The sequence below is a fragment of the Phocoena sinus genome, chromosome 10, assembly GCF_008692025.1.
Source record: "Phocoena sinus isolate mPhoSin1 chromosome 10, mPhoSin1.pri, whole genome shotgun sequence".
Lineage (NCBI taxonomy): Eukaryota > Metazoa > Chordata > Mammalia > Artiodactyla > Phocoenidae > Phocoena > Phocoena sinus.
Genome location: NC_045772.1, coordinates 11,160,338 through 11,184,965, shown reverse-complemented (window position 1 = coordinate 11,184,965; position 24,628 = coordinate 11,160,338). Strand labels below are relative to the sequence as shown.

The window sequence follows — 24,628 nt, the reverse complement described above, 5'->3', positions numbered from 1 at the left end:
AGATACTGCTTCCTCCTACAGCCAGACTCCAGTATGGCTCAGCGTGAACTGTCACCAAGCCTGTCTTCGTTTAAAATTTTATATTTTGTTCATCATGGATTTAAAAAATTGTTTTACAATATTGTATTAAAATATTATCTTGATTACTGAGTATTTGGGTGTCTCCTGAAATTTTGCGCCCACGGGGATGCCACACTCACTCGGCCTTAACCCCGGCCCTGCTGTGCTCAGGGAGTCATTCGTTCATTCATTCCTTCATTCATCCGTTCCACACACAGTCGCTAAGGGCCACATCAGTGCCAGGGCACAAGCTGGGTACTGGGGAGAGAAAGGGAGCCCCACGAGACAGTGTTGGGGAAAGACAGCTGTAAGCCCCGAGGATTGTGGGACAGTGGGGGAGGGAGGTGCAAGGCAAAGGGACCCCAGGGGAATCAAAATCATAGCAGCTAACACTTAGGGTTATTGTGCCCCAGGCTCTGAGCTAAGGTCTTGCTCTGGGACATTTCCGTGGCCCTTCGATGTTTGCAGATGCCTGTAAGTCACAGAGGTGGTTCCGGGACCCTGGTGAAGTTACATGCAGGTAATTTGCAAAAGGTCACACTCTGAGCAGGTGACGGTGGGAGTCCAGGTCCCTGTGGCTCTGGGCTCTCACCTGCTCTGGGTATTGCAGCCACTTCCCCCTGTATCCCCCTGGGGGTGTCAAGGAAGGCTGCACGGAGGAACTTTGCATTGAGCTGAGAGAGGATGCGTGAAAGTTTACAGAAAGACCAAGGATAGAAGGTAGAAGTAATTCTGGCCGAAGGAACAACGTTTGCAAAGTCAGTAAGGCTCAGAAAAAAAAACTGATATCTCGGTGTCCACAATTCTAAGAAGCTGGGCAGTCTCCTAAAGAGTCACTTGTACGGAAAGAGGCCAGGCCAGCACCGCTTCCTCTTTCAGCTTCTCTGTTTCCTAATGACGTCAGCGTAAGTAGGAAGACTGAGAAGCTGGCTGGCTACCGCCTGGAGACTCCAGCACAAAGAGGTACGTCTGTTCCAGCACAAAGAGGTACGGCCCGGCTTTGGGGGTAGGCTAAAGGGCAGGGTGGGGAGCAGGGGGAGTGTAGGAGCCTGGGATGGAAAGGACAGGGAGATCCTGGGGGTGCTGAGTGCACAGGTGTGCTCTGAGGACTTGGGAGGTCAGGGCTTGGTCTCTTGGGAAGTCCTGAACCCAGACTCCTAGGCAGCCAGTGGACGAGAAGACAGTGAGGGCCGACCTGCCTGGGTGTTGTATGAAGGGCTTCGGGGGGCCTAGGCCTCACTGGAGGATCCTGCTGTCCTGGCAGCAGAGAAGATACCTGGGGCGGTGGAGAGCTCAGGCCTGGGAGTCAGACCCCTGTGTACCGTTGTCTTTGCTTTGTCACTAAGTTGTCACAAAGGTGTTGGTGGCAGTGAGAATATCCTGCCCTGGGCTTGTGTCTCAGGCCTGGGAGTCAGACCCCTGTGTACCGTTGTCTTTGCTTTGTCACTAAGTTGTCACAAAGGTGTTGGTGGCAGTGAGAATATACTGCCCTGGGCTTGTGTCTCACGTCTGGAATGGGGAGAGCACTGCTAGTTCCTGACATCCTGGTTCAAAGAGAGAGAGAGAGAGAGAGAGAGAGAGAGAGAGAGAGACGCGCGCGCGCGCGCATACACATATGCATATGTGGTTGTCCACAAAGATGGAGAGATACTGGGAGACAGAGGATGAAGCCGGGAGCCTTGCTGTGGCCAGGCCCAGAGCTTGGTGCGGGTTGAGAAGCTCACTTTGGAAGATAAGAAGACGCCCAGTCCCTTACTTACTTAGAGACTTGTCTTCCCCCGTCCAAGAATGTTTTCTTTACGGTCGCACTCCTCCCTGACACACTGTTGCTTAATTGGGTTTGGGCCCAGATGTGGATGCCCTGTACTGAAGTGTGTTGGCTGAGTGGGGAGCGTCTGGGGGTGTCTGCATCCGGATGTGTGCACCTGCCCTGTGGATGGGAGGGCAGGTGTTTCTGTGGGTCCCCAGGCGGGTACAAGCCTGTGGACACTCGCCAGACAGGCTCCAATGACAAGTTGCAAATGTGTGATGTTAAGTCTTCAAAGGCCCCACTGTTACACTTTTGTATAAACAGATTCTAATTTTCTCTACTTATCATCTTCCCTGTTTTCTCATGGTTTTAAAATGAGTAAAACCTTTCCTATTAATTTTTGGTCACCCTTTTTTTCATTCATTAGTTTTACTTATGTTGTGCCATATCCACTAATACTACAGGATACGTCATGAGTTCTTTAATGAACGTTTTTAACACTAACCAAGAAATATATGGATATCTTCTTTGTTAAAAATTGGGGGTACATAAATGAGATAATAACATACATATTGTCCTATGACTTAGTTTTCCACTTAATATTACATTTTGGACAACGTTCCAGAATAATACATGGAGATTTAACTCATAAATTAGCCCCAAGAGATACATAGCATTTATTAGTATAGACACCCCACAATTTACCCAATCCCATGTTGCTAGACCCTTACATGATTTCCAATTTTTCCACACCTGTGAAACTATTTCTGCAGCTCAGATTCCTAGAAGCAGAATTGCTGGGCAAGAGATTGCACGTTCAAACTAGTAATAGGTATTGTCCAACCATCCTCAAAGTAGCTGAACTAACATACACCTCACAGTCGTGCATAAAAAAGCTGATTTCTCTTTAGGGAAACAATCTTTTAATTGTGTCCAATGTAATGGATGAAAAGTATCTGGTTCTTGCTTGGATACGTCCTTTTCCTGGTGATGGGTGAAGTTGTGTATCTTCCATATGTTTAATGGCCATTTGGATTCCATGTATGACGTGCATGGAAATGTCCTTTTTCCATTTCTTGATGGGTTCATTGTATTTATGTATTCATTTTAGGAGTGCTCCATTTATTATGTATATGAACCATTTGTTAATATACGTTGAAAATATATCCTTCCAGATTATCATTTGTCTTTTTTATCTGACATGTTTAAGATATCTTGCATTGTATGCAAATGTGCTCATTGCTCTTAAGTCAAATCTGTCATTATTTTTTATTTCATGCTTTCTGGACTCGGCGTCTTATTCAACCGCTAAGATTAAAGAAATATTTTTAATGCTTTTATCATTTTAGTTTTGACTTTTAAATCTTTAATCCGTCTAGAATTTGGAGATGTGGGTAACATGTAAAGTAGTAATCTAACTTTTAAAAAAAGATCAGCTGATTGTCTCAATATCATTAATTATGAGTATGCAACCCATGCTTTCCTCTGGGATTTGAAATTCCATTATGACTTCCCAACTTCCTACTTGGTTATTTTCCTTAAATAACCATCTGTCTACTATTACACTCATTATTTTTCTAGTTAATAGAGCAAGTCCCTCACGTTTGATTTGTTGTAATCTAGAATCAGTTTGTTAAGCCAATTGAAAATCCTTTTGGAGTCTTAATTTACTCTTAATTTAGTCTTAATCTAAACTAAGGGAAGGATTATTTTGGGAAGGATTGACCCCTTGACCCCCAAATAGTGGTCATGACAACAGCAGGCAGCCTTCTCCTTTTCGTCCCTTTAACTGGGAGGGCACTAACATTTCCCTTTGACTCTGATATTGCCACAGGTTTCTAGCACATACCCAGGAATGCCGATGTTCCCTTCAATTCCTCATTTGCCAAGGTTTATTTCTTTGTTTAGTCAGGAATGGCTTTTGTATTACCAAAAATTTAGGAGCAACTGTCAAAGTAAACTTATCTTTTTTTCCTTTTAATCTGTTGATCTATTTCTTTTAATCATGAACATTACATTTTAAACACACATATTTAACTTATATTTTCCGTCAGCATTTGGGCTTACTTAGAATACATACGCTCCTCCAGAACCAGACAAGATCCTTGGCAAGTTTTCAGTTCTCCTCTTCTTTTCACCCCTAACCTCACAGCCAACTGCCATGTTAAAATCATCTTAGTTTTACTTCAATATTGTTACCATATTTATTTATTTTCACTTTATACAGTAACTATTCTTCTTTACTTAACTATAAGTCTTATTGGTTTCTTCTTTCAACACTGGTTCCAGTATCACATGCTCTCTTTCTTTCCTGGACCTTTTATATTTTCTGAAATCCACACTGGACTAATTTTCTTAGAAAACATCTGAAAAGCTTTCATTGTCCTTACATTTCCAAAATGTTGTGGGTTTTTGCCCTTGAACTTCAAAATAAGCTTGACTTTTTAAGATTCTAGGTTAAAACATATTTTCCTCTCAGTATTTTCAAGACATTACTATCTATTTAGAGTTCCAGGTCACTTGTGACAGAATCTTGCCAACCTGATCTTTTTTCATTGAAAATAACTTGTTTGTTTGTCTCTTTCCTTCTGGAAGCTTCTAGGATTACCCTTTTACTCTTTGATGACAGAAAGCTCATTAGCATGTGACTGAGTTTGGTGCTATTAAAAAAAATGAATCTTGCTTTTCACTTAGTGGATTATCGTCTTCTTTAAAGCCCTGTGAATTTTTCTTCTGTTTCCAAGTGTATCTCTTTGGTTGCATGTGGAAATCCCCAAATAACAGTGGCATAATAATATAGAAGTTAATTTTTTCCCTCACATAGAAGATGTTCAGAAGTAGGCAGTCTCAGACTGGTATGGTTGTTTCACAGTGAGAAGAGGGACTGAGGTTCCTCTTTTTCTGTTGCATATGACCTCCACTCTCAAGATAACCTTGTAATCCAAAATGGTTGCTGGAGCTCCAGCCATCACTTCCAAATTGCAGACTGGAGGAAAGGAAAAAAGCAGGAGGACAAAAATGGAGTCCTCTTACCTGAGCCAGCTTCCTTTAAGCAGCCTTTCTCGGAAGGCACACCCAACGATTCCACTCACATCTTCTTGGACAACATTTTGTCAGATGACCACACTTAGCAATAGGAGAGTATAGGAAATATAATCTTTTATTCTGTGCAGCAATAAACCTAGCTAAAACCTGAGCTTCTGTTACCAAGGAGGAAAGGGACAGCTAGGTAGCTGCCACTGTCTGCCATACCTGCCCTCAATTCTCTCTGTCTTCTGCTTCTAGATGTTGGAACTCCTGGATTTCTTTTCTAGGTCTCAACTTTTCTCTAAGGCTTTCCATCTCCTTGCTTATTTGCTGTCTTCAATAACTACTTTTGTAACATGACGGTTTCTAGTGTTAATTCTGTGATTTAGCCCATTATTGAGCTGTGGTGCTTGTTTCTTTGTTTGTTCATTTGTTTCGTATGGATCTCATACCTTCAGATTCCAAGAACTCTGTCTGTTCTTCGCATAGCAGTCCGTTCTTAAATGCCTATGATCTCTCAAATCTCCCTGAGGATGTTAATTAAGATGTTTTAAAGTTTTGTGCTGTCTTTGCCGTATCTGTGCATGTCTGTAGAATGTCTACTGGGCCAGTATATGTCAGAATAGACACATATGATACCAATAATTGGGAAATACAACCACTATTGGCATAGTGGTTAAGAACATAAACTTTAAAGCCAACCTGCTGTGGGTTTCAATGTCAGCCTGTTCCTTACTAGCTGTATGATCACGGACCCTATACCGATTTCCTCAGCTACAAAGTGGAGATTTTAACCTACACGTTGATGTATTAACATCTGTGAAGCCCTTAGTACAGTGCCTGGCTAATGGTAAGCACCTTATAATTGTTAGCCACTAATATGTATTCTCTGCTTGTATGTGTCTTATAGACTTGTGTCCTTTGATGTCATTAATTTGCTTGAACTATTTACAGTGTAAGGGTAGTCACCTGTTCTCCATACTTCTAACACATTTATTTTGCAATTTGTCCTCTGCTTTATGGTTCAGTTATTTGTATAAAATACAGAAGAGTTCAATTTTATGCACTTCTGTCAGCCTTTGTCTCTCTGATTTCTTCTAGTGCTTTGAAGCTTAAATAGTTCAGAGATTCACTTCTATGGTTTGCAGGTTTCATATGATTTAACTACATACGTTTCATTGACCTGATATGTGGAGAATGGTGGGAGGTAGGGATTTAGGCTGATCTGTTTTATGTTGTTATTCAATTGTCTCAACGCTTTTTATTATTCCATCACTCCACACTGATTTGTGGTTGCTTCTTCATTACAGAGTACATTCTCTGGTGAAATAGAGCTTGTCTGGTCAGTACGTCCATTGATTTATCGTGTGTGTGTGTGTGTGAAAACACATTTTGATTCTTTTCCATTATAGTTTATTACAAGATATTGAATATAGTTCCCTGTGCTATACAGTAAATCCTTGTTGTTTATCTATTTTATATATGGTAGTGTATATCTGTTAATCCCATACTCCCAATTTATCCCTCCCCCACTTGCCCTTTGGTAACCATAAGCTTGTTTTCTGTGAGACTCCTTATTTTAAAAAATCTCATTAACTGTCCTCATATATATATATATTTTTTCTTCTGAGCTCCCACACACAAAAAAATCTTGTTAATTTTTGATTAGAATTGTGTTAAACCTATAACTGACTTTCAGATGAATTGACCTCTTTTACACGTGCAGTATTTACATTTGTGCTAAGACCCAAAGAGAAGCTCTGAGTTTTTAGGCAAGTTACAGGTAGGCAGAGCAAGCTGCCCCAGCTCACACAGACTCTCCCAAGCCTGCCATGGCATCGGCCCCTGCAGGACCTGAAGTGGGCAATACTGTCCCTCGGCTCCAGACAAACCCACGCTTCCTTCCTGAGCATTTCCTGGACTAACTGCCCTGTAAACATCACTGAGTTTGGTTCTCCTCATGACCACCGTGTGAGACACGTTGGGTTGCGCACGGATGCAGAGAGCAAGGTTCAGGGAGCATTGGTGAGGCAGCCAGTGCACAGCAGGGGAACAGCCTGTGTTGAAAGTCAGTTTGGCTGAGCCCAGGGCCATGCTTTTCCCAGCAAGACAGTTTCTGGTGTGCGTGTGTACAGCTTGAGTGAAGTTTTAGACGATCTTATGGGCAGAAAAGGAGTCACAGTCCTCTCTGTTCTACTCTCCTGGTACTTCCCAGGGCTGCATGAAATGAAAAAAGGAGATCCCCAGGCTTCTGCAGAGAAAAGGGAACTGGCGTTTCAGGGGGTGGTGTGGGAGGAGTGAGGTAAATGGAAAAGGGCAGGGAGAGTCCCCGGCCCCTGCGTGTGTGTGAGTGTGCATGTCCTCACATCCAGCGGAGGACCACACTCCCAACACCCAGTGACTCCCCCAGGCAGATGCGGGTCAGTACCAGGGGGACCTGGGGACAAATCAAATACCAGGCCTCCCTCTTAGATTTTTCTCAACACCGGTGCACTGGGTACCCAATGTGCGGTCCAGTGGGAACCCACATCTTCAGGGGCCATTAAGTGCATCTCCCTCACGGTCACGTCCCAGGCACTGAGGCTGAGGAGAAGGGACTGTCCCAGGTGCCAGGCTGAGGCAGCAGTGGGAGCTGGAGCCCAGGCATCAGGGCCGCTCCTGGGTCCGCCCCACCACGTGGGCCGAGTCCCAAGGGCTGATGCTTCCTTCCGCAGGCCTAGAAGAGGCAGGGTCCTGGAGACAGGATCCCCAAGAGGCGAGGACATGGATCTGGCCTGGCTCCCAGCTGGGGAGGAACACAAGATTCTAGAACAGTGAGGAGTCCAGACCCTACCCAGACCTGGACCCACCTGAGCCAGCCACCTGCTCTTCCAGAGCTGACTCCAGAGATGGCGCTGCCCCGGGGGCTGCTCCCCCTGGCCCTGCTGCTGCTCTGCTGGGGGCCCTGCGTGGCAGGGGCCCAAGGTGAGCCCGATCGCTCCCTCCCCATCTCCCTCCGCCTTCTCACTGCTGCGCCCCATCCCCGAGGAGGCTCCAGACCCTACGCTCCAACCTTCCCTCCCTTCCTTCCTTGCCCCCCGCAACCCCTGCTATTTCTTTTCTCTCCTGGTCGTCCCTGGAGTCCCCTCTTCCCTCCTCCCACGTTCCCGCTCATTCTTCTCTGGCCTCCTGTGAAGGCCCTCTCCAGTTGTGTGGCTTCTCTGCCCACATTTCTCACTGCGGCATCTGAGGACTCTGACCTCCTGGCTGGCCATTCCAGTCCTTTCTCTGACCCTCCCTCGCCCCCAGACATCGGCACCTAGACGGCCTCAACCAGTTCCCACCACGGCACCTTTGCTCCTGGGGACCCTCGGCCTGGGGGTCTCTCCTCCTGCCTGGAGGCCCTGCTGAGATGCTCCCCGGGCTCTTCAGGCCCATGAACCCCCCTCCCCAAGGGTTCACTGAGAGCTTGGCTCCCCTGATAACCCTGGAGACCACGCTCCCTTTCCCAGCAGCTGACCACGAGAGCAGGGTGGGGACGTCCCAGAGTAAGGCCCTGCCACACTGCCCCTTAGGGGTGGGTTTGTGCCTCTGCTCCCAGGCTGCAGCACCCAGGGGCCCAGGGGCAGGGCATGTGCCTGATGCATGTCTCCACCCTGGGGTGGGAGGGACCCTATTCCAGGAGCAGGGCAAGGTGGGGACTCAGGACATATACTGTGAATCAACTAGTCTATGTGTTTCTGTGCAGACAGGAGGGTCCGCGGCTGGCACCCTCACAGCTGCAGAGCCCCCAGCTCCGCCCAGGGCTCCTGGGGACCTGTATGGCCTCCAGGAGCCTCTCCGGGACTCTGGGAGACTCCTCCCCAGTGCCACATACCAGGTGGGGCTGGGAGGGGCGGTGACAAGGGACGTCTGGAGGGGAGAGGTGTGACCCGCTTTCTGCCTCCCCCTGTCAGGGACCTTCCCCCTGCAGAGCCTGCGCTGCTATAACGACTACACCAGCCGCATCGTCTGCAGGTGGGCGGACACCCAGGACTCCCAGCGGCTGGTCAACGTGACCCTCCACCGCAGGCTGAACAGGCGAGTGAGGCCGGGCCTGGAGCCGGAGGGCAGGAAGGGCCTCTGCTGTGGGGACTGTGCCGGGGTCGGGGCTGGACGGGGGTCGGGGCAGGGAGGCCCCTGCCCAGGAGCTGCTGCCCCATCAGGCGGCCTGCCACGCCCGCGGGCTGGTGTCTGACATCAGGTTTGGGGGAAGAGCCTCCTGTGTTAATACCGTTGTTATGATGGTGATGGTGATAACCTTCTCTTGTTTTGTCACAATTGAACAAGATCACCAGGCAGGAATCGATCTCGGTTCACCCTCCCTGTGAGGCGGGCAGGGATATGATGCCCAATTCACAGATGAGGAAACCGAGGCCACACGGTGGGGAAGTGGCCTGAGCGGGACCAGTGTCCTGCGTCCAGCCTGCATGGCAGGGCTCCACGTGCCCCCTGGGCCCTGCCACCTCCAGAGTGGCGGTTTCTCCTCTCTCCTCACAGCGCCTCCCGGGCCTACCCCATTCGGGAAGGTGCTCCCACCATTCTGGGATTTGGTGAGAGTCTGACTCACCATAATAGAAATAATGAAACAGCTGGCACCACAGGGTCTGGGGCGTGCCCTGGAGGCCGCCCCTGGGAAGGAGCCGCTCTCACCCCACAGCGTCACTGCCCTACCGCTCTCTCTCCTGCCCTCCCGGGAGCCTCAGTCTTCCTTGTCCACTGTCCTCAGCCCCCACCCCACCTCCCACCCTTAGCTGTGACCTACTTCCTTCTGCTCGGGGACAACAGATCCTCCCACCCCGACCCCTAGCCCCCCACCTCACACGTCTGCCGCCTTCCTGGCCCCGCCCTGCAGGATCTGTCCTGTCCCAGGGCTGCCTGAGGCTGCAGCTGGGGTCCCACCTGGTCTTGCTGCTCAAGGACATCGCTGCCACCACAGTCCCCACTGTTTTCTTTTTCAGTCGCCTTTCCCTCCTTTCCTTCTCCACCACAGCATTCAATCCATCGGCAAATGCTGTCAACTTTATCTTCAAATAGAATGTGAATCTGGCTAACGCCATGGTTCCAAACACTTCTTATCACTGCCTCCTAACTGGTCCCTCCCCTTCCAATATTGCCACCCGCTGCGACCCAATGTATCCACAGCCCAGGAGCCAGAGGAATCCTTTCAAGGCATGCCAAAATGTCACTCCTTTGCTCATAACTCTGAATTTTCCCCAGTTCCAGTGAAATCAAAATAATCATATTTCCTTAAATTCCTTTTGAGCACTGACCTCCCATCACCTCCCACAACTAGGCTTCTAGACCTCCCACCCTTACATCTCTACTCTGTGCACACTGGTTAACTGCCTAGTTATACAGCACTCCAAACCTGTGCCTACCCCAGGGCCTTTGCACCTGCTGTTCCCTTTCCCCGAAATCCCCTTTCAGAATCCGCATGGAGTCCTCTCTCATCTCCTCAGATGTCACCTTTTCTAAGAGACCTTTCCTGCCTCCCTTATTTCGAATTATATCCCCATCCCAGCCCTTCTGGCCTCTTCATACCTCTTTCCTTCTTGACTTGTCTACTATGCACAGTGTTCTCCATTTGACACACGGCCTAGTTTCTTCAGTTGTTTCATGTGTGTCTCCCTCTCTTAGGATGTCAGCTCTGTTGACAGGGATTTGTGTGTTTTGTTCCCTGCCAGGCCCCCTGATCCTAAACAAAGCCTTACACATGGGAACCACTCAATAATGTTTGTGAATGAGTGATTCTTCTTCTCTCTGGGCTAACCTGCATCCTCTCCTGACAGGGGCCTTCCACAGCCAGTGTCCTGCGATCTCAGTGATGGCATGCCCTGGTTCGATGGCCATTGTCCCGGCTGTGTGCCCAGAATATGTGTCATTCCCTACGAAGTTTTTGTCATTGCTGACCATGACTACTTCTCATTCCGACCAGACCAGCCTCTGGGCGCCCAGCTCACCGTTACTCTGAGTCAGCATGGTGAGGCCTGGGGGCCCTGGCCAAGGGTGGTCCCCTGTGTGGACAGGGGTGTCCAGGCTGCAAGAGATGGGCCAGGGAGGGAGATCCTTCAAGGGGTGTAGACAGCGGCTTGAGTTGGGTTTGGTTCTTGGGGGAAGAGGATACAGTCTCCTTAGATGGAGGCATTGGGTCGGGTTCAAGGTGAGGAGCCCCAGCCAAAGGTACCCACCCCCTCCCAGATGCTCCAGCACCTGCCAAGTTATTGCCTTCCAGACCTGAGGCTTCCCGTCTAGAAGAACAGTCCTTCCTAGTCAGATACAAACTTTATTCTTTCATCAATTTGGCCTCATGGAACGTCTGCGACGACCCATTTAATAGATGAGGCATTTGAGACCCAGAGCAATTACATAACTTTTCCAAAGTGCCACCATGAGCCATGATGATAGTGATGGGCCGGACTTGCCGAGTGCTCTCTGCATGTTGGAGATGAAGGCCATGCCCTCGCTGCGCGGCCCCCAGTGTGTGCGCTGCGTGTCCACAGAGCCTAAGAAAGTCAATGGTCTTGGGTGGGAGTCGATGATTACTTTATATAAATAGTCAGGCTTCATTTAACTGTACCTCAGACAGAAATACAACCAGCACTTTCATTACATGAATTCAATCACATTTGTGATTAGAATGATCCTGAAATAAACATGGGGTCATTTTTTAAAGTTAGTATTGGGCTTCCCTGGTGGCGCAGTGGTTGGGAGTCCGCCTGCCGATGCAGGGGACACGGGTTCGCGCCCCGGTCCGGGAAGATCCCACGTGCCGCGGAGCGGCTGGGCCCGTGAGCCATGGCCGCTGTGATGAAACAGGCTGAGAGAGCAGGAACTTGCCCAAGGTTAGGTACTCAGCTGCTAGTGTCTGAATTTATTGTCCTGGATCCCAAACCCTGGGTCACCTGCTGCTCCTTGCAAGTGTCGGACGGGGAAGGGGCTCCAGGCTTTGCTTCCCGCCTCTGTTCATCACAGCAGCACAGAGCTGTTGCCTGGAGGAGGCGATGAGTTAGGCTGTGATGAATTCACTCCAAACAATGTCTCAAAACATGTGTCTGATGGATGAGAAGGGGTCCCGTCCCGGTGGAGCTCAGAGCGTACAGGGCGGGACACACCAGATGTTGTCGGGTGTGATCACTTACTGAAGGCGGGTGCGTGCCACGTGCCGAGGGGCAGTGGACAAGGGGCCCCTGGGAGGTCAGGACAGGCTTCCCCAAGGAGGGAGCTTTGTAGGGAGATCTGAAGGGTGGGAGGGAGGAGAGTGGGAAGAGCATCCTTGGCAGAGCAAGGAGTGTGTGCGAAGGCTGGGCGACTCGGGAGGACGAGGCAGGTTGGGAAAACCGCAAGTAATTGTGTCTCAGAAGCATCAACTTCAGGAGGACTGGGCAGTGGTAAGGAGGGGGGCAGGGAAGGCGGGGGGCTGACCTGGAGAGGCTTCTGTGCTCTGCAAAGGAGTTGTTTAGGGGTCAACATCTAGACGATGGAGAGCCACTGAAAGGGCATGTCATGATCAGATGTGGGTGTGATGATGTCAGAGGTGGGTGATGTACAGTGTAGATGGCAGGCGACAGGAGGTGGTGGGAGGACGGAGAACAGACCGTGACCTAAGGTACTCATCCCAGAGAGAAATGATAGGGATTCAACTGCCGTACGGCCAAGGGATGGGAAATTGGAGGGATACAAATCGAAGTTAGGATATACAAGCAATTCATTCATTAATCTGCTCTTCAATAGAACACTTGCACATACAGGAAAGCAGTGAACAAGCCGTCAGTGTCCCTGGCCCTGTGAAGCTTAGGAGTGATGACAGGTGTCATGGCTGAGATGGGGACCACTTAGAAATGGCGAGGGCAGTGTGGCATTTGCCTTCTGGAGCATACGTTGAGCGGGAAGTTCAGTTTTAGCCCAAACCATTTAGGCAATGAATCAGGGAGGCCTTGAGGTGCTGGGGAACGGAGAGATGTGCATCTGGTCTGCTCTGAGGTTACACATGTGGGGATCTGAATATTTCACTTCCTCTGTCACCTCCACCTGTGAAATGAGCTCATGGACTACATCTCTCAGGTTGGATGAATAGGTTTTCCATTGGTTTCCCAGTCTGTGCAGTTGGGAGCAGCTTCCTAGGGCTCCAGGCTGCATGACAGGCTCGGGGGCTAGGAGTGCATGATTGATTAGTGATGCCTGCTGGGGCCCGGGCTGGGGCAGCGGGGCTCTGGATCTGCCATTCTGGGCTGAAAATTTTCTGAGGCTCCAGCTCTGACACGCTCTATCATGCCCTGGCCCCTGTCCAGCATAGAATATTGACATCTCGTTCATCCCTTACGGAATTTTTTGTGTTGGAAAGTCATCTCTCAGCATTCAGATATAGAAGCTTCAGGAAGTCTGCAGCCATGCCATTCACGGATGACTCTGCTCACCCAATCCTGTAGGTCCCAGCAGGTGTCTGCCTGCTGTTGGTGATGGAATGATATCATGAAAATCTCTGAAGGTGGACCTACATGTACTCATTCATTTATTCCTTCATTGATTCATTCACTTTGTCCCCATATGCAATGAACCACTCATCTCAGGCCCTGGGGAGAGGCAAGGGGGTCAGGACCCCACCCCTGACATCCACAAGCTCCTGGACTACTTGAGGGGGCAGATGTGGAAGCATCTATATCCTCCAGGGCTATAAGGATCATACAAAGGGCTATGGTGGGGCAGGAAAAGGAGCAAGGGATTCTGCCTGGGGGAGGGGTCCAAGAATGTTCTAGAGGAGGAGACATGTCTGCTGGGCACTGAGAAGTGCAGGATGACACTGGACACTGAAATAAGAAAGTGTGGACAGGAGAGGGAGTAACATGAGTCACAGCGTCCTCTGCTGGGAAGGAGGCCACACACACCTCCTCGTGGGCAGTGGGGACAGGAGGAGGCTCCACTTGGGGTGTAACTGGCAGCCCTTTGCATGGAGCTTATGTTCTGGGCGCCCAGCAATCTGCACATCTTCATTCGCATGCACATTGGATCCTCACAATTCAGCAGATGAAGGTCTGAGGCCCACAGAGGTGAGGGGTCTCTCCAAGGTCGCTCACTCCGTGGCGGTAGTGCTTGGCCCGGAACCCAGGTCTGTCCACACATGGGCCATGCAGGCCCTGAACCTCCCACACAGTCGTCCAGCCCCTTAGGGACGCTTTCCTTCCTCTCCCTCCAGTGCAGCCCCCCGCACCCAGGGACCTCAACATCAGTGCTGCTGGGGACAGTGTCCTGCTGTCCTGGAATGTGGTCCATGGGGGTTCCCAGAGCCACTGGCTGTCCAGCCTGGAGTTTGAGGTGGTCTACAGGAGGCTTCAGGACTCCTGGGAGGTAGGGACCCCACCAGCTGTGCCCTGCGCCCACGGGGACCTGGCCCAGCCGTCCCTGCTCCAGCAACCCCTCTCTCCCCCAGGACGCCCCCACCATCTACTCCAGCGCCTCCCGGGCCATCCTGGGGCCAGAGCACCTCATGCCCAGCAGCACCTATGTGGCCCGAGTGCGCACCAGGCTGGCCCCGGGCTCGGGGCTCTCGGGACGGCCCAGCCAGTGGAGCACAGAGGTTCGCTGGGCCTCCCCGCCAGGTAACAGAGTCGGAATGGGACACTGCCCCCCTGTGGGGAGGGCAGCTCATTACAGCTCCTGGACAGAAGGCGTCCAGGGGTCCGCACCATGGGATCCACGGAGGCTCTGAGCCATGTGTTCACAGTGACTTCCCTGGCCCACCCCGTCCCTACTGCGACTCTGCAGAGGCAGCGGCTGCATCTTACTCGCTTCTGGGACCCAGTTTGTTGCCCACTTTCTGTGGAGGAACAATTGCAGTTTAATCACAATGGCATATGAACATCTGTGTTTTCGTGAGAGCTGCACCATCCACAGACATACCAACGTGATTGCGTTAAACTCCCAAACCCTGAGGCTGACATGCCCTCCCAGCTTTGCACAGGGGGGTGTGAAGGCTCACAGAATTCACTCTCTGACCTGTGTTTACACAGCTGGCCCTTCGGGCTGAGTTCAACCCCTGGTCTTTTTGGCCCCAATACCCATAATCTCTCTGTGATGAGCCTCATGGTGGGCCCACTGAGGGCTAGGGAATGAATGAATAAGGAATGAATGAAGGACTGTCTCCCTCCCAGGGAATGAGTCCCAGCCCCAGAACCTCCAGTGCTTCTTCGACGGGGCTGCCCTGCTCCGCTGCTCCTGGGAAGTGAGGTCCGAGGTGACCAGCTCGGTCTTCTTCACCCTCTTTTACAAGTCCGGCCCCAGTGCAAGGTGAGCGTCCCCTGCCTCTGTCCCCTCTGCTCCTCTAGGCCTAGCCCTCTCCTGGCCTCCTCCTGCCCCTGGGGGCCCAGCAGAAGCCACAGTTCATCCGGAGGTCTCATCCCTCATGTGGCCCTGCCTCCCCCTGCCTCACCTTTGCCGTGATCCTCAGGGAGGAAGAATGTTCCCCAGTGCAGACAGAGGAGACCAGCAGCCCTTACGTCCGGCAATGCTGCCAGATTCCCGTGCCTGACCCCAGGAACCACAGCCAGTACATTGTCTCTGTTCGACCGAAAGCGGAAGAGAAACTTATAAAGAGCTCAGATAACAGTGAGTTTGCCCCCAGCCTTCTGCACGGAGAGTCTTGTGACAGCACTGTTTCCTCTGTAACCCGTATAAACTCAGGGTTCCCCAGGGCCCAGTCTTCATGTTTGTCACTTTCAGTGAAAAGTCCAGGGAGCAATTTGAACAAACATGATTCCCATGGGTCCTGGAAGTTCTCAAGTAGCAATAATGCAACAATGACAATGGTCAATAACATGAAGGAAGATGCAATTGATCTTCTCAAGCATATCAATATTAAAAGCTTGACCTCATTCTTTTAACTCTATTTTCCCTTCCAGCTTTGCAGCTGCTCTGAAGTTCCTACTGTTGCCCGTGGCCTCTTGGTCGTCCCACCAAATTTTCCCTTTCTTTCCCTGTTTGATTTTTCTCTTTCAGGTTTCCAAAGTCCCTCCCTGACTGGTATTTTCAGTCTTCAAGATAATTGATCTATGATTTACTTCTTCATAGAGCGTATGCAAATGGACTGGGGACTAGCACGTATGCAAATGGACTGTAATTCCTCACAGGTTAATTTTCCTGATTCCTGGTACATAGCAAGGACCTCATGCAAAGGACTCTCCTGCATGGCTTCACAATGATCAAGTTCTTCTGCCCAGTCTTTAGTGTGTGTCAGAGACAGCAGCCAGTTTGTCCTAGTCACCTGGGTTTGAATCCACTACTTACTCATTGGGACCCTCCAGGTTGCAATCTTTGTCTCTACCACTTGTTAGCTGCTTGTCCTTAGCAAGTTACCTGATCATTCTGGGGCTCAGTTCTCTGTCTGAGAAGTGGACAAATTGTGTATTTACTACATAGGGCTGCTGTTAGAATTGAGAGAAATAATTCATGTAGATTGAGCATTCATAGAAATGCTTAGAACACTGCCAATACTGTAGATTAGAAAAAATTAATAGCAACTTTATTTCTACTTAAATACTAGGGGTAACCCATACTTTTGGTCACTTCACTACGAAACAAGTATATCTCAGCATCTCCCAAGAGAAGGGCGGCTCAGGTCAAAATAGATGAGATGGTGAAGTGGGACTTCAAAGACCCCGAGATGGTGAAACCTGGGGTCCTGGGTCAGTGGAGAGAGCACCTGTGACCAGCATGGAACACAAGGGATAGTCCACTGGAGGAATGTTAGAAATGATTTCTCTAAAAGTTTCCCTCCCTCCAGTCCAGATGGCTTCTCCAACCCTCAACTTGACCAAGGGCAGAGACGGCTACATCCTGCACTGGAAAGAAGAAAAAATGAACTATGAACACATAGCTTGCATCTTCCAGGTCCAGTACAAGAAAGAAGCAGCCTCATGGGAGGTGAGGGCCTGTGCCTGAGGAGTGGCCTGGATGGGGGAAGGGGGAAACGAGAAAGACCAGGGAGGGTGCCACCTGCCAGGTTCCTGGCTCCCAGCAGGTGCCCAGTCAGAGGGAGACACTGGGACTTGGTGGTCATGACCCTGTGCAGTCAGCAGGTCACTGTCCCTTCCCTTGGTGAAGGAACTGAGACTCACAGAGCTGATGTGAACTTGACCAAAATGAACGCGTGACCCTGAATCGCAAAGGAGCTGTAGACCTCAGGACGAGAGACAGGCGGAGGAAGGGTTTGCAAAAGTCATAAAGGGGGCATTTCTTCGCGAGAATCCCATCCAGAACGCAAAGGTGCAGCTGCTAAGAGGGGAGCTGCTCCCTGCGAGGTGCGCAGGGCTCCAGCCTGGGACTCAGTATCTGGGCCCCACCCCCAGGTATCCATCAGGGCCTGTGGGCAGAGCCTGGGGCTCCACAGAGGCCAGTTCAGAAACCTCGGAGCCAGCCCCAGACCTTCAGGCTGGAAATGGGGAAACTGAGGCCAGAAGGGGGTGTGTCCGTGGTGGAGCTGGAAGTGGTCCCTGGGCTCCTGAACATCTGTCTGAGGGTCCAGAGTCCAGTCATCCTGCACTGCACTCCTGGGAAGGCTGTAATTAGGGTCCAGGCTGTCCCAGGAGGAGCTGGGAGGCTGAGTGGGGACATGGTGACTGACTCCTCACGGTTTCTGGGCCTCGGTGTTGTCATATGTCATGGGGTGCATTGCCTGTGGGCACTGGAGCATGGTCCTCCGTGGTGGGAGTGATGCTGCCTCAGATCTGATGTGACTGCAAGCTGGGGGCTGATGGGTAGCAGAAAATCTGGGGTACTGAGGCGGGAGGGCTTCGTAGCTGTGCCCACGTGCACCAGACCTCAGCACATCTGCTCACACACCTGCACCCACAGGAGACCAAGACAGAGGACTTCCAGAACGCCCACAGCATGTGCCTGCCACCTCTGGAGCCTGCCACCAGGTACCAGGCCAGAGTGAGAGTCAAACCTGACCCCCGAGGCTACAACGGGATCTGGAGCGAGTGGAGTGAGGAGAGCTCCTGGGACACTGAGTGGGGTATGTCCTCCCGGCCCCCACTCACCCCTCCAGGCACAGCCCCACTGGGCAGAGGACGGGGATGATATGGGCATGAGATGTAATCCCACCCCAGGCTAGCATCCTTCCCTGCCAGGTGTCATTAGGGATGAGAAAGTGACACCTGGTGTGCAACACGGCCTGCAGGTGAGGTCTCGAGAGGGCGGAGGAGAGCACATCTCACCAGCAGGTCTCCCTAAGCCTGGACCTTAGCCCTCTGTTAATATGGCCCATGCTTCCCATGCTTCCATTAGCTTTTGTAGCAGCTACTACCCAGGGACCACCCAGCCCGAGTTTTCTGTTACCATGAAGAGCTACAGACTGGGGCCTGGGATTGGAAAGCTTTGGTCTGATTTCTCAACCTTCCCTCAATCTGCACTTGCTAATTTCATTTATCTGTCACTGTCGCCATAGCGGCCACCAGGAGACAAGTACAGAACAAGGTCCGGGAGGTGGCGGCAGAGAGAGGAAAAAGTGTCGGCAGCAAAAAAATAAAAATAAAAAAAAATAAGTGTTGGCAGCAAGGTCCCCCAGCCAGCCATAGCAGGGAAAGAGCACGAGGAAGAGGACCCCAACCAAGCAGAAAGAAGGGCTGGGCCCCTGGACCTAAGGGAAGGAGACCAGGGGAGTCCTGGAGGTGCCCAGCCTCTGAGGGGCTTGAGGCCAAGTGGAGAGTTGTGAGGGCCCCTGATGGGCCTTTGCACCTTCTGGTTCCTCCACCATCACCCCTTTCCCCGTCTCGGCCTCTCCAGGCCTCCCTGTTCTTGATGACCACCTTCTATGCTGCCTCCTTCAGGAAGTGCCCTATGATTGCCTCTGGCTGCAGTCACTGCCCACCTACAGCAACACCAGCTACTGGACAGGAGCTAACCCTCTGTGTCCTGCCAGCAATCCAGCACTGTGGGTGGCTCAGACAAATGTCCTCTTCTTCTTAGTCTGCTTCTGGCCTCTTCTTCCCCTCTGCATGCCAAGGCAGCAAATTCACCTCATCTCCTGAGCCCCCAGCCCTTTCCCTCCCCAAAACCTAATGCTCCTGTTTCCTCCTGGCTGCCTGGAAGTGCTGCCCATGTGGGTCCTGGTGCTCACCCTGGTCATCAGCACCTTGATCCTGCTTGTGTCCCTGCGCTTCTGTGGCGTCTACGGGTACAGGTAAGGTGACTCCAAGGTGGAGGCGGGCGCTACCCAGGGCCCCAGACAATGCCAGGGACCCCACAGCTGACTTCCTCTAGTCTCTGCTCTGCGACTCACACCCTGTGGGGCCTTGGTCAAAGCTGCCCGTTCCCTGGGCTTTACTTTCACCTCGGTACCTGAGCACGAAGCAGCTGCCCTGAGGTCTTGGGCAGCGGTCACCTCCCTGCTGTCTTTCCAGGCTGAACCGGAAGTGGGAGGAGAAAATCCCCAACCCGAGCAAGAGCCACCTGTTCCAGGTAGGGGCTGGCTGTACTCCTGCGCCCACATCCCCACACCCGTGTCCTCCTCCCCTTCCGGTGGGCCTTGAGCAGGGGTGGTACGTGGCCAGGTCAGGGGCTGGGAAGCTCTAAGAGCCGGGCCGGCCCCTGCAAGCCCAGCACTGCGATCCCCTGGGCCCGTCCAATGCACAGGGTACCCCGCCCGGGGGGACTCACGTGGAACAGCAGAGAGGGCTGGCGTGGGGATGCCAGGACCTGGGGGGCGCAAGGAGAGCCTTAGTCACATAGGAGGCAGGAGGGGTGGTGGGAAGCAGCGTGGCTTCCCCAGGACAGGGCAGCAGCGCTGAGCTCTGAAGGATGGAGGGTGGTGGCAGGTGGGAGAGGCCACTGCTGGCAGAAGACGAGTGGAGGGTGGAGACAAAACTCCTTGGAAAGGAGACCTGAGGGGCGTGGGCGGTGAGTCCGGGGTGCAGCATGGGAGGCTGAGAGGACACCGGGGAGGGCGCCGGCACGTGGGGGGCGGGAGCCCTTTGGTCAGGCAGGTAGGGCCAGGACGGCCTTGGGAGAGTCTCACGGCCAGTGCGGAGGAGACTAGGGGTGAGCATGGAGACAGGGACAGCCCAGATGGGCGTCCTCGTGGGCACAGGCTGCCCGTCCTTGCTGCCCAGGGCCCCGGGCCAAGTCCCAGCCCCTCTCTGGCCTTGTGTTCCTGGGGTCAGGAGGGTGTGGTCGCTGCTGCCCATGCTGAGATGCCGCCACGTCTGGGGCCTGCTGAACCCTCGCCACCCTCAAGGCCCTCCCCCCACCTCACCTCCTGGGGTGCCCCCACCCCACAGGGACAAATGCCCTCTCTCCCCCCAGAACGGGCACGCCGGGCTCCGGCTCCCACAGGGCACGCGCGTCGTCGGCAGCGGGAGCCACGCACACAGGGGGCTCTGGGGCGGCAGCTTCGCTCAGCCGGAGGGGTGAGTGTCAGCGCGGGATCCCTAGGAGGTGGGACGGTGGCTCCCTCCTGCACGTCGGGGCTCAGGGGAGGTGGCCTCGGACTGGGGCTCAATGGGAACAGGGCCTTGGAGGCTGACTGCACTAAAGCAAGAGGTGTCCCGGCTGCATGGCGGGAAGAGCTTCCCGATTCCCAGCTTAGGGAGGGTCATGGCCAGAAGCCGGAGACTGGAGCAGACGACCTCCCCCGGCCCTGCTGCCCAGGGAGACGCCACGCTGCCTTGGTCCCACTGGGTGGCAGAGGATCTGCGAAACCTCATGGCCTCAGCACCTGAGCGGCCGGCTCACCACTAAACCTCAGGTGGGGCAGGTGAAGGCCGAGGGCATGGCCGAGCCCAGGCTGGGCGCTGACGCTGCGTGCTGGCAAGGAGAGGGAGGTGGGAGGGGCCACAGCTGGCAGAGCATGACCTTGAAGGAGAGTGCCGGAGCTGGAGGGGAACCACAGGGAGGCTGGAGGGGCAACCGGTCTCCCGTTCCCGGCCGGCTCCCTCACCTCGCCCTGCTCTGCGTTTCCTGTGAGCTCTGGGTGGAGCCCGGCCTCCAACCCACTCCCTGGCTCCCCGTGCGCGAGCTGAGGCGTCTGTCAAGGGTGGTGCCAGCGTCCCTGCCCTTGTTCTCCCCACAGGGCGTCCCCTGTAGACATCGGGCACAGTGAGGTGTCACCTCTCACCACAGAGGACCCTAAAGATGCCTGTGATTCGTCATCTGAGCCTGACATGACTCTGGTCACCTCGGACCTCCGCACAGAGCTGCCGCCCAGGCCCCCGCCAGAGCTGGCCACCCCTGCAAGCAGGCCTGAGAGCCAGGCTTCCGGCTTTGATTTCAATGGCCCCTACCTGGGGCCACTTGACAGCCGCTCCCTGCCGGACATCGTGGGCCAGCTGGGGCCCCTACGGACAGGCATGAGCAGCAAGCCGCAGCCCCCAGGGTCCCTGGAGTACCTGTGTCTGCCCACAGGGGGGCAGGTGCAGCTGGTCCCACTGGCCCAGGTGATGGGGCCGGGCAAAGCCAGGGATGCGGACCTGAGGCCCAGCCCAGGCACCGAGGGGAGCCCTTCCCTGGAGCCAGGGGCAGGCCCTGCCCCTCTTGAGCCTGGGGTGATGGTGGGTGGTCAAGGCCCGAAGGACAGGGCCCCCCCAGGTCTGCCCACTGGCTCTCGGGGTCCTGAGGAAGGCACTGTGGCCACTGGTTACGTCACCACCGCAGAGCTGACATTCACCCCACCCATAGGGGCCCCATCTCCTTCCCAGGCTCCCCCTCTGAGCCTCCCTTCAGACCGGAACCCCAGCCTCTGTCCTGGACTGGCTGATGGTCCCCCTGGATCCCTAGCCCCACTGAAGCCAGAGTTCGAGGGCTATGTGGATCTCCCTCCAACCGCAGGCCAGTTTCCCCAGTCCCCTCTAGCCAGCCCTGCCCCTCCTGCAGCCAGCAGTCCTGTCCTGGGCCCAGGGCCGCTCCGGGCAGATGTGTTCTCAGTCTCCCCAACCCCTGAGGGGCTCCTTGTGCTGCAGCAGGTGGGTGACTACTGTTTCCTCCCTGGCCCAGGGTCTGGCCCTCTCTCACCCCAGAGTAAGCCCACCTCCCCAGGACCCTGTCCTGAGATCAAGGACCTCAACCAGGTGTTCCAGGCCAAGAAGCCCCCATCTCAGGCCATTCCCCAGGTGCCGGCCATTCAGCTCTTCAAAGCCCTGAAGCAGCAGGATTACTTGTCACTGCCCCCTTGGGATGTCAGCAGGCCTGGGGAGGTGCGCTGAGACCCTGTAGACGTTGAGGGAGGGGAATAGAAGGACAGGGTCTGCCTTTCCTCCCGCCCTGCCTTTCCCTCCTGCCAGCCCCTGGTCCCTTCCATGGTCCTTTCCGCAAAGCCAAGGAGAAGTTTCCATGTTGTAACGTGGAGATCAGAAAAACAAGTCAACCATCTACCTCCTCCCTTGACCTTCAGCAAGGTCAAGCTCCTCTTTCTCTCCCTCCCTCTCTGCCACACAGGAACACGCGCGCGCGCGCGCACACACACACACACACACACTGTTCTTTCAAATTCACTTCCTTTAGGTTCTGAATTATTAGAGCTTTATACACATACCCATTTCATTTGCCCCCATTTTCCTTTTTTTCCCAGTTTCCCTGCTTTTCCTATTGTCTTCTCTTTCCACTGATTTATCATTAGAGTGAGTTTGAGGTCTGGGCTAAGCCTATTCTGAGATGCCATGTCTCAGTCACAGCCTATTTAGATGCTGACATGTCTGGTTTCATGGAGGACTTCTGTCTGTCCCTGGCGGGCATGAACACACACGACAAGATTCCAGCCCAGGGACTTCCCGTGGATCTCTGCTCAGGGAACAAAGATCCCACATGCCATACCCTGTGGTGTGGCCCAGTGCAGGGAGGGGAAGAGATTCCAGCCCTGAGGCAGGAGGCAGAAGGCGTGGGGTGAGGGCTTGGGGGTTTCAGGCTTGGAAGAGCAGCCCTGGACTCAGCGTGCTTCTGTCGGGCGCTGCAGCCCCAGACATGGTAGCAAAGCACCAGCCTCCACTGTCACTCCAAGAAATGGGCATGGTGTGGGAAGCATTGTTCTGAACTCATAGGAAGCCCTGCTAGTCTCACGGAGGTGACTGGGGAGCCTCAGGGACCCCAGGCCCTGCACCCTGTAGAGGCCACTGACCTGAGCAGTGGACAGTGCCAGCTCCTGGTTGAAGTGATGTCCTTCCTACACCCAGGCTGGTGGGACCTGGAGAAATTCAGGAGGGGAGGGGAGTCCAGAACCCACATCCACTGCAGAAAAGTTGGAAAGAACTGCTCAACAAGGGAAAAAGGAAAATGACCCAAGGGCATGTACACTTGGGCTTATAGTCCAAATCTCCCGGTTGCCCTTCCTCCAGAAAGACCTTACAAATGCCACGTCCACCAGCCATGTACAAGGGGCTTTTCATCTACGGCTTGGCTTACGCTGGGGATCATGGTTCTTTTAAATCTTTGCCTTTCTGATATGCAAAAACAAATAGCATTAAATTGTTCTAATTTGCATTATTTGAGAGCTATCATGTTTGCACATATTTTCATAGTCCTTGGGCGTTTGTATTTTTTTTACTGATCTAAGCCCGTTAAGGTCTTCATTGTGTTGGATGTCCCCTTTTTTCTGATTAAGCTTTAAAAACTATTTAGCTCCTGCCTTTCATAGAGGGTGCAAATTGGTTCTCCTCGTTTGTGGTTTGTCTCTTAATTTTGTATGTGGCGCGTTTGGATGTATTCAACGTAGACTTGTCTGAGCGATCAGATAGATCTACGGGTGAAATTCTTCATGCCTCCCCTTGGGGTGTCAAATTGACAAAGCCCTTCCCCGCTTCAAAATTGCATTTGTCCAAAGTTATATTTTTTTCTGGTTCTTTTTGTGTTTCAAGCTTTTCATGTGAAGTTGTAGTGATTTTGGAATATACGCACGTGAAACGGAAAGCCAGTTTTATGTTTCCCCTAAACGAGTCGCCTGGGTGTTCCGGCATCATTGACTGACTTGCCCACTCTTCGTCCGTGTATCTGAAAGGTCACATTTGTGATATAGGAAATCCACGTGTATTGTCATTTTCTAGGCTTTCCTTTTTATTAAGTTGTCCTCTCCATGGCACCCCACCATTCTAACTGTTCTAGCTTTATAATATGTTTTAATAGGTGGCAGAGCAAATGTTCTTGTTCCTTTTGTCCACAAATCCCTGTCCGTTACAGCATTGTCTGTGGTCAAAGAAAATGATAAACAATTTAAATCCTCACCAATAGTGAAATTAATCACAACATTTGAGTCCATTCTAAGGTGGAATCCTGTGTTCACAATGAATGAGGTGGGGGACTTCTCTGGTGGTGCAGTGGTTAAGAATCCACCTGCCAATGCAGAGGATACGGGTTCGAGCCCTGGTCCGGGAAGATCCCACATGCCGCGGAGCAACTAGGCCCGTGAGCCACAACTACTGAGCCTGTGCTCTAGAGCCCGCGAGCCACAACTACTGAGCCCGTGTGCCACAACTACTGAAGCCCGCGCACCTAGAGCACGGGCTCTGCAGCGAGAGAAGCGACCACAATGAGAAGCCCGTGCGTCACAATGAAGAGTAATCCCCTCTCGCTGAAACTAGAGAAAGCCGGCCTGCAGCAACGAAGACCCAACACAGCCAAAAATAAATAAATAAATAGGAAAAAAATCTAAAAAAGAGTGTCTCTCTGTGAACTGAACAAAGGCACTTTAACAGTCAGGCAGAGAGGCAGGGTTCCCTGTGGCAGGCCATTATGTATGCTTACAGCTATAGACAATGGTTGTAATAACAAAAGCAACAAAAAGCAAGGGTTAAAGTA

General features: G+C 52.6%; 1 protein-coding gene across 4 annotated transcripts; it reads left to right on the top strand.

Moving 5' to 3' along the window:
* Positions 1–872: 872 nt before the first annotated feature.
* On the top strand, positions 873–23,322 carry CSF2RB (colony stimulating factor 2 receptor subunit beta). Of its 4 annotated transcripts, none has more exons than XM_032644650.1 (14): positions 873–1,023; positions 7,552–7,801; positions 8,773–8,896; positions 10,648–10,838; positions 14,049–14,200; positions 14,283–14,451; positions 15,004–15,139; positions 15,300–15,457; positions 16,632–16,771; positions 17,702–17,864; positions 18,941–19,031; positions 19,252–19,309; positions 20,153–20,256; positions 20,919–23,322. In XM_032644650.1, the coding sequence occupies exons 2-14, from the start codon at positions 7,726–7,728 to the stop codon at positions 22,045–22,047; spliced, it is 2,691 nt and encodes an 896-aa protein (XP_032500541.1). In that variant the 5' UTR covers positions 873–1,023; positions 7,552–7,725; the 3' UTR covers positions 22,048–23,322. The 4 variants fall into 4 exon arrangements, with proteins under 4 accessions (XP_032500541.1, XP_032500540.1, XP_032500542.1 ...); XM_032644649.1 differs by having other exon boundaries at positions 918–1,047; XM_032644651.1 differs by lacking the exon at positions 873–1,023 and adding an exon at positions 5,666–5,687.
* Positions 23,323–24,628: the final 1,306 nt, after the last annotated feature.

Coding starts and splice junctions, on each gene's coding strand:
- CSF2RB (XM_032644650.1), top strand. CDS start 7,726: ATGGCGCTGCCCCGGGGGCTGCTCCCCCTGGCCCTGCTGCTGCTCTGC. Junction 14,452..15,003: donor TCGCTGGGCCTCCCCGCCAG/GTAACAGAGTCG, acceptor TCTCCCTCCCAG/GGAATGAGTCCCAGCCCCAG. Junction 15,140..15,299: donor AAGTCCGGCCCCAGTGCAAG/GTGAGCGTCCCC, acceptor CGTGATCCTCAG/GGAGGAAGAATGTTCCCCAG.